This window comes from Panthera onca (genome assembly GCF_046562875.1).
Source record: "Panthera onca isolate mPanOnc1 chromosome E1 unlocalized genomic scaffold, mPanOnc1 haplotype 2 h2.Chr16_ul_5, whole genome shotgun sequence".
NCBI classification, from domain to species: domain Eukaryota; kingdom Metazoa; phylum Chordata; class Mammalia; order Carnivora; family Felidae; genus Panthera; species Panthera onca.
The window spans coordinates 242,200-256,660 of record NW_027675819.1 but is presented as its reverse complement, the minus strand read 5'-3'; the positions used below and the strand labels follow the sequence as shown (position 1 = coordinate 256,660).

At 38.5% G+C, this 14,461-nt stretch overlaps 1 protein-coding gene and 1 long non-coding RNA gene across 2 annotated transcripts in view; one reads left to right on the top strand and one right to left on the bottom strand.

The window, feature by feature from the left end:
- Positions 1 to 14,461, top strand: part of LOC144614253 (uncharacterized) — a 50,568-nt gene that overhangs the window by 23,153 nt on the left and 12,954 nt on the right. The window contains exons 4-5 of the mRNA XM_078436986.2: positions 6,320 to 6,391; positions 6,955 to 7,029. Of these exons, the coding sequence (XP_078293112.1) occupies positions 6,320 to 6,391; positions 6,955 to 7,029 (147 nt within the window). The remainder of the gene's footprint in view (positions 1 to 6,319; positions 6,392 to 6,954; positions 7,030 to 14,461) is intronic.
- On the bottom strand, positions 575 to 13,405 carry LOC144614266 (uncharacterized). Its single transcript, XR_013551897.1, has 2 exons — positions 13,332 to 13,405; positions 575 to 730 (listed from the first exon to the last, which is right to left on the bottom strand). It is a non-coding gene; the product is annotated as an uncharacterized LOC144614266 (long non-coding RNA).

Genomic DNA, 14,461 nt, shown 5'->3' with positions numbered 1-14,461 from the left:
ATATCACATCGTCACTGCTAGGCACCCACTCTGTGCCCAGCCTTATGCTAGGTGCTTTGCACATGCTCTTTCCTTTAATCCTCAAATTGCCTTATGAGGTAAATGCTGCTAAAAAGACTCGGAGACGTTCGTTACTTAAGTCCCTTCACCAGGAAGTGACAGCCAGAATTCAGACCTAGGTCTGCCTGATTCCGGGGCCCTTGCTTCTTGGGCTGTTCCTCACTGCCAGAAACTCCTCTTCAAGGCTGTTCTCAGAACTTGAATTAAAACATGGGCTCACCATTTCAGATTCTTTAGGCTTCGCCCCTCCCCCCGCCCAACCCCTGAGAGAGGATCTACGTGATGCCGTTAGATGTCTTGTATTGAGGAGCTTCGCATGGGGAGTCATGTTCTCATGGCTCATGAACCTATGTAGATGAATAAAGGAAAGGGGTTATTCTATCCCCAAGTACTTCAAACATACTGGAATAGGGTCTAGATCACTCTACTTATTTCTTCAACTGCTTTCCTCCAAGGAGCCAGTTTTCCCTCCATGCCTTGGGATTCCAGCATAGAGAGTTTGGAGTCTGTCCTATTTGAAATGTATTTTCACTGCCTGCTTTGGACATTTTTTCAGCTAAAGCTGTTAGGATTTCAGTACATTCAGGACAGTGGTGACAAGCTTCAGTCCTCAAGTCTTCTCTGTCTCCTCAGTTAATAGAAAGGAAACGTAGCCCATCTGTCTGGACCTCTGTAGAAGAATTTGGAGAAAAAAAAAATAACACGTAAGAAATGTTCCCTTATTTTGTGAGCTACCTTTAGTCTGTCCCGTTGCTCTGCAACGGAAAGCTTTTGCAAAAATACTTGAGTTTTCCTCTTCAAATAAGATAGAGTTTTTTAAAAAACAAAAAAATATCTAGAACAGTATTTCTTCAACTTTGATTATGAGACAGTCTTTGAGGATAACTGTTGTTATGTTTTACTCCCATAAAGATAAGCCCACGAATATCCAAAAGCCAATAGACTGAGTCAGCACACGTTTTATCTGTAAAATGAGGGAATTGAACGGAAATGGAGATGATGTCTAGTGCAGCGTCCACCGTTCGTTCGTATCGCAGTCTGTGGAAAGACAATTGCTGTCGGTCCAGCAGATGTAACCTGTCGGGTCAGTTCTCATTCTCCCCTTGGCTCGGGCACAATAGCTCCATGAAGAGAAGGCGGCACTAAAGACAGGAGGAGATAGGATAACTTGGAGTGGCCTGTATTTTGTTTTCACTACAGATAAACACAGGGCATTCATCTCAGCAGGAGGGCTGCCTGGGTAAGAGGAAGCACCGAGCCGATGGGTATAAGGCCATGGGTGAGCTACCAGGAAAGAGGGGGGGACAGTGGGGGTAGAGCACTGAGATAGTTGGGGGAAGGATAACAAACTACTAAATTGTTTTGGCTGCATAATTCTTCATAGTCTTTCTTAATAGGGAGCCAGGGGGGCGGGGCGGGGGGGGGGGGAGAAGTGGGCAGGGGAAGACACACACGTGGAAGAGGTTACTTGCACAGAGCCCGCCAGTAAGCTTGTAGGTATTAATGCCATTTTTATTTTTTCAAAGCCAAAGGACATTCGGAGCCTCAAGGTTGAGGAACTGTGTTTAACCAGACATGTGACACTCACGTTCTTTCTCTTCATAACATCGTCTGACTGGATATTAACTAGTGTTACACAAACCCGACATGTTAATGGGCCTGAAAAAACGTAGAAGAAGGGGCTGGAATAGGAAGAATAGGGGAGTTTCCAAGGCAAGAACAAAAATGCATGGCTCCCAGCCGCACCGCTAACTCCCTCTGACCTCCGTGGTGGAAGAGTTTGAATCTTCGCTCCCCTTTTCTCCACCTACTAACATGTTTGATCTTCTGGCAACTGGTTCTCTATTTATCACAACATGGTTCTTTTTTTTTTTTTCTTCAAATTGAGATATAGTCCGCATAATAGAATATGCAACATTATAAAGTATATAGTCCAATGGTATACTTTGATAGACAATAATCACTGCTAATTCCAGAACATTGTCATTGCCCCCCTCGAAAGAAATACCATACCCATCAGCCTTTACTCCCCATTCCCCCCTCCTCCCAGGCCCCTGGCAACAACTAATTTACCTTCTGCCCCTATGGATTTGCCTATTCTGGACATTTCATAGAAATGTGTGTCTAGTTTCTTTCACATGGCTTGTTGGCTTCAAGATTTATCCGGTTGTAGCATGTTTCAGTACTTCATTCCTTTTTTTAATGTTTATTTATTTTTGAAAGAGAGCGCACACACAAGCGGGGAAGCGGCAGAGAGAGAGGGGGACAGAGGATCCAAAACCACAGAGCCTGATGTAGAGCTCGAACTCATGAACTGTGAGATGACGACCTGAGCCAAAGTCAGATGCTTAACCGACTGAGCCACCCAGGTGCTCCAGTCACATTTTGTTCATCCATTCGTGAGTTATTGGACATTTGGATTATTTTGACTTTTTGGCTATTGTGAATAATGCTGCTATGAGTATTCATGTACAAGTTTTTGTGTGGTCATATGTTTTTAATTCTCTTGGGTACATACCTAAGAGTGGAATTGCTGGGTCATGTAGTAACTCTATATTTAACCCTTTTGAGGAACTGCCGAACTGTTTTCCACAGTGACTACACCATTTTACATTCCCACCAATGTATGAAGATTCTGGTTTCCCCAAATCTTGCTACCACTTATCATTGTCTCTCTGTTCGATCATAGCCATCTTAGTGAGTGTAGAGTACTATCTCATTGTAGCTTTGATTTATATTTCCCTAATGACCTAAGACATTGAGCATCTTTTCATGTGCTTATTGGCCATTCATGTATTTTCTTTGGCGAAATGTCTCTTCAAATCCTTTACCCATTTAAACATTTGATTATTTGTCTTTTCACTGAGTTTTAAGAGTTCTTTATATATTCTGGATGTTCTGGATACTAGACTTGTATCAGACATATGATAGTTTTGGGTTGTTTTTTTATTTTTAAATAAAGTCCAGTTTATCTATTTTTCCTTTGGTTTGTTGTGCTTTTTGTGTCATGTCTAAGAAACCGTCGCCTAAATCCAAGGTCATAAAGATTTCTCTCCTGAGAGTTTTATAGCTTGAGCTCTTCCTTCTAGGTCTTTGACTCATTTTGAGTTAATATTTATATATGGTGTGAAGTGTAGGAATCCAACTACATTATTTGGTATGGGGATATACGGTTGTCCCAGCATCATTTGAAAAGACTAGTCTTCCCACGTTGAATGGTGTTGGCACCCTTGTTGAAAATCAGTGGGCCATAAATGTGAGGATTTGTTCCTGGACTGTCAGTTCTGTTCCATCAACTTACATGTCTGTTCTTTTGCCAGTACCACACCGTGATTACTGTAGTTTTGAAGTAGGTTTTGAAACCAGGGCGTGTGAGTCTTCCCATTTTGTTGTTCTGTGTCAAAATCGTTTTGGAGCACCCGGGTAGCTCAGTTGGTTAAGTGGCCGGCTCTTGATTTCAGCTCAGGTCATGACCTCATGGTTTGTGAGATGGAACCCCGTGTTGCAATCTGCACTGACAGCATGGAGCCTGCTTGGGATGCTCCCTCTCCTTCTCCCTCTGCCCCTCCCCTGCTCACACTTTTCCCCACTCACACTCGCTCATGTTTGCTCTTCTGCACGGGTGTGTATGCTCGCTGTCTCTCAAAATGAATAGATAAACTTTTTTTTTTTTTAAAAAAGATCATTTTGGCTATTCTCGGTCCCTTGAATTGACATACAGATTTTAGAATTAGCTTGCCAATTTTTGGAAAGAAGTCAGTTGGGGTTTGGATAGGGATTATACTGAAACCACAGTTCAATTTGGGGTATAGTGCCATTTTAACAATATTTTCTTCTGATCCGTGAACATGGCATATCTTTACACTTATTTCAATCTTCTTTAATTTCTTTCAACAACGTTTTGTGGTTTTTAGTGTGATTCTTGCACTTCTTTGGTTAAATGTTTTCCTAAGTATTTTGTTCTTTTGAGTACTGTTATACATGGAATTGTTTTTCTAATTTTATTTTTGGAATAGTCATTGCTGATGTATAGAAATAAAGCTAATTTTTACATATTGATCTTGTGTCCTGTAACCTTGCTGAACTCATTTATTAGTGCTAAGGTTTTTTTTCTACATTCCCAGGAATATGTCTTGTGGTCTTCTAGTTACCCAGGAAGATGTTGGAGCATTTCAAAGTCCCTATGGACATCTCATTTCTCAGCTTTTTCCTTTTAGGCTTTTTGTTTAGGCTATTTTTTGTCTTGTTATCAATTGCCTCACATAGCTGCCAGATTAAAACATTTATCTATAATTGTTTTCAAAAAATGCCCCTTGGGAAGAGGCTATTTTAGCACTGTGCAGTTCTCAGTGAGGTCAAGGGCAAGGCTTTCAAGTGAAGTTTTTTAGGGACCCCACTAGACAGGTAAAACAATGACAGTTTGTTCCTTGGGAACGAGGCTTTAAGGAACTTGAGCTCCCTTCTGTTCCCCTGGGATGTGGGCAATTTTTAAGGCTACCATCACGATGGAGAGCAGAGGTTGAGGACAAGTTAAAACAACAGAGCTCACTGTTCTCATAGAAATTAGTAATTTTTTCTTTAATAAATGCTCTCCGGGTTGCTGCAAGCCCATTGGTTAAAATTTCCAAAGTTCTGAGAAAGTTGATTTTGACCATTTTTGCTAGTTTTTTGTTGTTGTTGTTGCTTTTACGGAAGGATGAATTTTCAGACGTCCTTCCTTTCTCATTTTCACTGATTCACCTGTAACAGGGCTTTAAAATGTCTAAAGTCTCAGGGCACCTGGGTGGCTCAGTTAACTGCCTGACTCTTGATTTCGGCTCAGGTCATGATCTTGCGGTCATGGGATCAAGCCCCATGTCAGGCTCTGCACTGGGCATGGAGCCTGCTTGGGATTCTCTCTCTCTCTCTTCCTCTGCCTCTCCTTCACTCACACTCTTGTACTCTCTCTCTCAAAAAATAGAATACAAAAATAAAAAATGAAATCTCTAAAGTCTCAATGATCACAGGCTAATTAAATACTTAATCATGAGAGATGATTAGAGGAAAGGAATAAAAATAGAAAATGTAATTCTTAGAGAAGCTCTCCCAGATGGAGAGATGAAGTTCAGCAAAGTGTTTCTATATTTAATGCTCTCAAAGTTAAGTTTAAGGTAACGGCTATTTTAAACCCCCTTTTTTTTTCATACAAGTTAAATACAGGCTTTGGAGTCAGAACTGAGTTCAGATTCCAGCTCTGCTTCTTGACTGGCTTGACAAACTGGGACAAATTATACAACCTCTCTGTACTTCAGTTTCCTCACTTGTAAAATGGGGTAATGATGTATCTATCACATAAGGTTATTGTGAGGTTTAAATGTGAAATGCTGATCACAGATGCCCTATGGCTCAATAGTATTGGTTGTGATGATTATCCTTATAATTTTGCAAAAGTACAGTGATGATTCTTGAGCAGAGTCAACCTAAAGGCAGATTTTCTTTTCTTTCTTCCTGTTTCCTTCACTTTATTTTTGCTGTAAAGAACTGAGAAGAAAATCTACTCGGCATTTTGGAATAAAAACTTGTGTCAAGCAGTGACAAAAAGTTATTTATTCAACAAGCCTTCACTAAGTAACTAGTAAATAACAAGCACTCTGTCAGGCACAGGGACAAAAATGACAATAGAGTATGGTCCCTGCCCTCAAGGAGCTGGCAGTCCAGGAGATGGATAAGGAAACGGGATCATATGCCACCTAACAAAGGCTGTCATAGGAGAATACACATGGTGGGGGTATAGCTTTCACCATTTCCTCTTAGATTAATCCCTTTGTCTTTGGCCCCCAAACTGAGGAATTGGTCCTATTTTTGTCTTTAACCGGGTGTTTTAAACTGTGGAATTTTTTACATTTCTAGAGATAAAGGAAAAGCACCTAGAATTACAGAGGACACTAGAAACAGTATTTCCTACAGAGCCTGGGCTTCCTACCAGCATAGTCACTTCTAGGATTTTCAGCCCAAAAAGTTCTTTGGCATATCTTTGCTTTGCTGTCCACGTAAAAAAAAAAATTTTTTTTTTTCCTCTTTCTGTTCTCCACTTTATCGTCCAGAGAGCTGGGTAGTTCCCAAAGGAAGAGTGCTTTACAGAATCTAAGGGTGATTTATAGGCAAAGGCAGAAAATGATTAGTTTTCACCTTCCAGTTCCATACCCCCAAAATGAACATAAACTTTCATGGTAGTCATTACTGGAAATGCAGATAATTTTAATTCCATTGCATTTTTCAGAATTATCAGTCGTAACCCTCTGTCAACTGTTGAAGATTCCTATCTTTTTAAGTTGCCAGCATTAAAATATTTGTAAGTATTGCAACAATCTCATGGCTCATGAGATGATTTCTGATCTTTTTTGTTGTCATCAAAAGATTAAGTATTTTGCGTTTTGGTTAAAAAGTCGTAATTTAAATTTTAACTGGGTTATTGAAATAAGCATTATTAGCAAAGAAAAAACGTATATGGGCAAGATAGCCTGCAGAGGAAGGAGTAGTATTGAAGAACACATAACAGACATGGGACTTGTAGATGTAGGTAGAAATACCATTTATCTCAAAGTGGAAAGTGGAGTAAGGTGTATATTAAAAGAAAAAAAGACTAATCAAGAGAGGTGGATGCAATTGAGAATGAAAATGAGGATAAGAGTAAAAAGGATTGTACTGTTGAGCACCAAGGTGATTAATTTGATGATGCACATAAAATGTCTTCATTGGGAGCTTTCTGAAATTATTGTCCATAGCAAGAAAACTCTTGAGCTGACTTGACAAAGAAGCCAGAATTGAAGTAATCACATGTTGCTAAGTATCTTTTTAGGTACAGAATTTTTATCCTTGGGTTCAAATCACGCATGTTTGGGCTTTCTCCTTCAGAGACATGGGATCAACACAGGTGTCACTTACAACAGTTGAGAGCATCCTCATGATGACCGTTGAATTGGAAACACTGTAAGTTGATTTTTCTTATGTGTATTTTCACTTAGTTGTTTACTTAGATTTGTTTTATTGTTTTCTTAAGTCAGATTTATTGAGGTATAAAATTTACTCTTTTTAAGCATACAGTTTGATGAGTTTTGACAAACGTGTAGTTATGTAACCACCACCACATTTGAGACGTAGAATGTTTCTGTCACCCCAAAAGGCCCCTATGTGCCTTTGCAGCCAATCCCCTTTTCTCACCACCAGCCCTGGCAACCACCAACCTAATTTTTGTCCCTATAGTTTTGCCTTTTCTACAGTGTCTTATAAATGAAATCATACAAGGGGCACCTGGGTGGCTCAGGCAGTTAAGCGTCCGACTTCAGCTCAGGTCATGATCTCGCGGTCTGTGAGTTCAAGCCCTGCATCGGACTCTGTCCTGACAGCTCAGAGCCTGGAGCCTGCTTCGGATTCTGTGTCTCCCTGTCTCTCTACCCCTTCCCCATTTGCACTCCATCTCTCTCTCTCTCTCAAAAATAAATGAACATTAAAAAAAATAAATAAATGAAATCATACAGTATGCAGTCTTCTGTGATTGGTTCCTTTCAGCATAATCCTTTTGAGATTCATCCATGTTTGTTTTTTTTTTTAACTTTTTTAACGTTTATTTATTTTTGAGAAACAGAGAGCATAAGCAGGAGAGGGGCAGAGAGAGAGAGAGAGACACAGAACCCGAAGCAGGCTCCAGGCTCTGTCAGCACAGAGCCCAATACAGGGCATGAACCTGCGGAACATGAGATCATGGCCTGAGCCAAAGTCGGTCACTTATCTGACTGAGCCACCCAGGCACCCCAGAGACTCATCCATGTTTTTGCACATGTCAGTAGTTCATTTCCTTTTTATTGCCGAGTAGTATTGCAGTTGTGAGGATATACCAGTTTGTTTATGCATTCATCAGTTAATGGGCATTTGAGTTGTTTCTAGCTTTTTGGCCTTTATGAATAAAGTTGCTTAAAACACTTACATGCAGGTCTTCGTGTGAGCATATGTTTTCATTGGGGGAGGGGGGCAGGTGGTAAAATACCTAATGGCAGGATTGCTACATCATATGCTGAGTGTATATTTAACTTTTTAAGAAACTGCTTACCTGTTTTCTAAAGTGGATGTACCATTTTGCATTCCAGCCAGCAGTATATGAGATCTTCTATCTATCCTTTCTTCTAATGTCTTTATCTATTTTTCATAAGGTGAATGTTGGCCTTAAAATTGAGTTGGGAAGTATTCCCCTCTCTTCAATTCTCTAGTACAGTTTGTGCAGAATTGGCATTATTTTTTCCTTAAATGTTTGCTAGAATTCACCAGTGAAGCCATGTGGGCTTGAAGCTTTCTTTGTGAGAAAGTGTTAAACTACAGATTTTATTTTTGTAATAGTGCTACTTAAATTACATACTTTATTTTTTTGAGTAGTTCATGTCTTTCAGGGAATCTATTTCATCTTGAAGTTATTGACATAAAGTATTTTATAATAATCCCTTATTATCCTTTTAGTATCTGTAGAATTGTAGTGATGTCATTCCTCTCATTTTTGATATTGATAATTTGTGTCTTCTCTTGTCTTTTCTTGATAAATCTGGCCAGAAGTTTATCAGTTTTACTTATCTTCTCTAAAAAGTGCCTTTTCATTACACTGACTTCTCTATTTTTGTTTTCCTTTTCAAAAATTTCTGCTTTGATCTTTATCATTCCATTTTCTCTCCTTACTCAGTGATGAATTTCCTTTTCTTTTTCTAGTTTCTTAAAAGTGGACACTGGGGAAGATGAATACTATATGAGCAACATCCCACATGTTGACATGTTGTGTTTTCAGTTTCAGTTGGTACAAAATAGTTTCTAATATCCATTTTGACTTATTTGACCAATAGGGTTACTTAGGAGTGTGTTGGTTAGTTTCTAAATATTTGGAGATTTTACAGATCTGTTAATTTGTTATTTAATTCCATTGTGGTCACAGAACAATATGTTGGATGACTGAAATCCTTTTAAATTTATTGAGGCTTGTTTTATAGCCAATGAATTCTGGTAATAGATGAGAATATGGCCTATTTTGATAAATATTATGTGTCCACTTGAAAGAAAATATGTAGTCTGCTGATTTGGTGTGGAGTATTCTATAAATGTCAACTAGGTCAAGTAGGTTGGTAGTATTTTTCAAGTCTGATGTATCATTACTCATTTTCTATATATTTTTTCTGTCAATTATTGAGAGAGGGATATTGAAATCTCCAACTATAATTGAGTGCTTATGTGTCTCTCTTTCCTATTCTCCTTAATATATTTGGAAGTTCTATTATCAGATACATAAATTCTTAAGTTATGTCTTTTCTAATAGTTGACATTTCTATCACAATGGAATAACCTCATTTATCCCTGGTAATATCTTTGCTTTGAAATTGACTTTGTCCTATAGTAAATATAGCCACTCAAGGTTTCGTTTGATTAGTGTTAGCAAAGCATAATTTCTTCCATATTTTTAACCTACTTATATCTTTGTATTGAAGATGAATCTTATAGACAGCATATAGTTGGCTTTTGCTTTTTTATCCAGTATGACAACTCTATCTTTTAATTAGGTGATTATACCATTTATATTTAATGTAATTATTTATATGCTTACATTTAAAGCTACTGTCTACTCTTTTCTATGTATCCCATCTGTTCTTTGTTTCTTTTCTTTTTCTTTTTCTTCTTCTTCCTGCTCTTGGGTTGATTTAGTACGTTTTATTATTTTTTGGTGGGGGGATAAATAGTTACAACTCAGGTTTTGTTATTTTAGTAGCTGTTTAATGGTTTGTAGTGTTCATGTTTAACTTATCACAGTCTATCTTCAAATGATATTATATGATTTCATGAATAGTATAAGAACCTTACAATAAATAGTGTACTTCCATTGTTCCCCTCCTGACCTTTGTGCTATTGTTTTCATACATTTTACTTTTAGCACACCATATTATTTTTTTTGTTTAAATAGTCAGTTATCTTTTTTTATTTTTGTATTTTTGAGAGAGACAGAGTGCAAGTGGGGGAGGGGCAGAGAGAGAGGGAGACACAGAATCTGAAGCAGGCTCCAGGCTCTGAGCTGTAGACACAGAGCCTGATGTGGGGCCTGAAATCACAGACTATGAGATCATGACCTGAGCTGAAGTCAGATGCTTAACTGACTGAGCCACCTGGGTGCCCCTCAATTATCTCTTTTATTGAAGTATATATAGATCATGTAATATTAAATTAGTTTCAGGTGTACAACACAGTGATCTTTTATATACATTATGAAATGCTCACAACACAGTGATCAATTATATACATTATGAAATGCTCACCACAATAAGTATATTACAGTATTATTGACTATATTCCCTATGCTGTACTTTTCATCTGGTGACTTATTTATTTTATAACTGCAAGTTGGTACCTCTTAACCCTTTTCACTCATTTTGTCCATATCCCCAGTTTGTTCTCCATATTTACAAGTGTTTTCTCTTTTTTGTTGTTGTTTATTCATTCATTTGGTTTTTTGTTTATTTTTTGTTTATTTTTTACCTTGTTTTATTTTTTATTTTTTAAAATTTGCATCCAAATTAGTTAGCATATAGTGCAACAATGATTTCAGGAGTAGAGTCCTTAGTGCCCCTTACCCATTTAGCCCATCCCCCCTCCCACAACCCCTCCAGTAACCCTCAGTTTGTTTTCCATATTTATGAGTCTCTTCTGTTTTGTCCCCCTCCCTGTTCTTATATTATTTTTGTTTCCCTTCCCTATGTTCATCTGTTTTGTCTCTTAAAGTCCTCATATGAGTGAAGTGATAGGATTTTTGTCTTTCACTGACTAATTTCACTTAGCGTAATACCCTCCAGTTCCATCCATGTAGTTGCAAATGGCAAGATTTCATTCTTTTTGATTGCCAAGTAATACTCCATTGTATATATATACCGCATCTTTCATCCATTCATCCATCAATGGACATTTGGGCTCTTTCCATACTTTGGCTATTGTTGATAGTGCTGCTATAAACATTGGGTGCACATGCCCCTTCAAATCAGCATTTTTGTACCCTTTGGTTAAATGCCTAGTAGTACAATTGCTGGGTTGTAGGGTAGTTCTATTCTTAACTTTTTAAAAACCTCCATACTGTTTTCCAGAGTGGCTACAGCAGTTTGCATTCCCACCAGCAGTGCAGAAGGGTTCCCCTTTCTCCACATCTGTTGTTTCCTGAGTTATTAATTTTAGCCATTCTGACACATGTGAGGTGGTATCTCATTGTGATTTTGATTTGTATTTCCTTGATGATGAGTGATATTGAGCATCTTTTCATGTGTCTGTTAGCCTTCCGGATGTCTTCTTTGAAAAACTGTCTATTCATGTCTTCTGCCCTTTTCTTAACTGGATTATGTATTTGATTTTTTGGGTGTTGAGTCCTTTATATATTTTGGATACTAGCCCTTTATCAGATTATGTCATTTGCAAATATGTTCTCCCATTTCATCAGTTGCCTTTTAATTTTGTTGATTGTTTCCTTTGCTGTACAGCTTTTTATCTTTTTTTAATGGATGTTTGTTTTTGAGAGAGAGAGCACAAGAGTGGGGTAGGGGCAGAGAGTGAGGGAGACAGAGGATCTGAGCAGGCTCCGCACTGTCAACAGAGAGTCGATGCGGAACTCGAACTCACAAACCGTGAGATTATGACCTGAGCTGAAGTCAGAAGCTTAACCGACTGAGACACCCAGGTGCCCCAGAAGGTTTTTATCTTGATGAGGTCCCAATAATTCATTTAAAAAAATGTTTGTTTGTTTGTTTGTTTGTTTGTTTGTTTACGTTTATTTTTGAGAGAGAGAGACAGAGTGCAAGCAGGGGAGGGGCAGAGAGAGAGAGGGAGACACAGCATCTGAAACAGGCTCCAGGCTCCAAGCTGTCAGCACAGAGCCTGACACGGGGCTCAGACTCACGAACTGTAAGATCATGATCTGAGCCAAGTCAGATACTTAACCAACTGAGCCACCCAGGTGCCCCTATTAATTAATTAATTAATTAATTAAGAACATGGACACACACATACATGTATACATGGGGGGGAGCAGAGAGAGAGGGAGAGAGAGAATCTCAAGTGGAGAGAGAATCCTGATGCGGGGTTCAATCCACGACCCTGAGATCACGACCTGAGCCAACACCAAGAGTCAGGCATTCAACCCGCTAAGCCACCCAGGCACTCCTCAGTAGTTCATTTGTACTTTTGTTTCCCTTGCCTCTGGAGACGTGTCTCTAGTAAGAAGTTGCTTTAGCTGAGATCAAAGAGGTTTCTGCCTGTGTTCTCCTCTAGGATTTTGATGGTTTCCTGTCTCACATTTAGGTCTTTCATCCATTTTGAATTTATTTTTGTGTATGGTGTAAAAAAGTGGTTTAGTTTCATTCTTCTGCATGTTACGGTCCAGTTTTCCCAACACCATTTATTGCGAAGACTATCTTTTTTCCATTGGATATTCTGCTTTATCGAAGATTAGTTGACCATATATTTGTGGCTCCATTTCTCGGTTCTCTATTCTATTCTATTGATCTATGTGTCTGTTTTTGTGCAGTACCACACTGTCTTGATGATTCCAGCTTTGTAATACAGTTTGAAGTCCAGAATCATGATGCCTCCAGCTTTGTTTGTTTGTTTTTTCCCAACATTATAATTCGGGGTCTTTTCTTGTTCCATACAACTTTTAGAATTGTTTGTTCTCGCTCTGTGAAAAATACTGGTGTTTGATAGGGATTGAATTGAATGTGTAGTTTGCTTTGAGTAGTATAGACATTTTAACAATATTTGTTCTTCCAATCCTTGAGCATGGGATGTTTTTCCATTTCTTTCGTCTTCTTCAATTTATTTTCATAAGCGTTCTATTGTTTTCAGCATACAGATCTTTTACCTCTTTGATTAGGTTTATTCCTAGGTATCTTATGGTTTTTGGTGTTTGTTTTTTTTTTTTAATTTTAGAGACAGAGTGTATAAGTTGGGGAAAGGGGCAGAGGAGAGAGAGAGAGAGAGAGAGAGAGAGAGAGAGAGAATATCTTAAGAGAATCTTAATCTAATCCATGCTGAGCGTGGAGCCTGACACAGGGCTCGATCTCACGACCCTGAGATCCTGAGCCGAAATCAAGAGTAGGATGCTTCATTGACTTAGCCCATCCAGGCACCCCTTGTTTGTTTGTTTTTTTCTGAGATTCTACATATAAGTGAAATCATATAGTGAAATGATATACATACATATAGTGAAGTGAAATCATAACCTATATAGTTACCAGTTCTAATGTTCTTCATTCCTTTGTGTGGATCCACATTTCCGTCTGCTATCCTTTTCCTTCTGCTTAAAAATATTTTCTTTAGGGGCACCTGGGTGGCTCAGTCAGTTAAGCATCCAACTCTTGATTTTGGCCCAGGTCATAATCTCACAGTTTGTGAGCTCAAGTCCCGCGTTGGGCTTTGCTTGGGATTCTCTGTCTCCTCAGTGCTCTTTCCCCCTTGTACACGCATACTGCACGTGCCCTCTCTCTCTGTCTCTCAAATAAACATTTAAAAAAATACTTCCTTTGGCATTTCTACAGTGTAAGCCTGCTAATGATGAATTCTTCCAGCTCTTGTATGTCTCAGATAGTCTATCTTGCTTTTATTTTTGAAAGATTTGGGTATAGAATTCTAGCTTGATGGCTATTTGGTCCCCCTCTCCTTTTCACTGCCTGAAAGATGTTGCCCCACCGAGTTCTGGCTTACATTATTTCCAACAAGAAATATGTTGTCATTGTTATATCTTTGTTGCTCTGTGTGTCATGTGTGGTTTTGTTCCTTTGGCTGCTTTTAAGATTTGCTCTTTATCACTGGCTTTGACCAGTTTGATTATCATGTGCCGTGGTGTAGTTTTATCCGTGTTTAATGGATTAAACTAAACATGTAGTTTAATCCATGTTGTGCTCAGATTTCATTGACCTTGCTGGATTTGTGAGGTTATAGGGTTTACTTATTTGGAAATGTGGGGGCTATTAGTTTTTCAAATTTTTTTTATATCTCCTCTCCTTCGTGGACTCTAAGTATACATATATTAGGCCACTTGAAGTTGTTGCACAATTCATTGAGTTAAGGAGAGGCATGGGGTTTTTTCCATATATGAAATACTGTTATAATAACTTTTTTAAATGTCCTTGTCTGCTAATTGTAGCATTTGTGTAGATTATGGATTAGTTTTTGATTGATTGCTTTTTAAAAAAAAAAATTAACATTTATTTATTTTTAAGACACAGAGAGTGATCAGGGAAGGGGTAGAGAGAGAGGAAGTTAAATCTGAAGCAGGTTCCAGGCTCCGAGCTCTCAGCACAGAGCCTGATGTGGGGCTCAAACCCATGAACCACGAGATTATGACCTGAGCCAAAGTTGATTG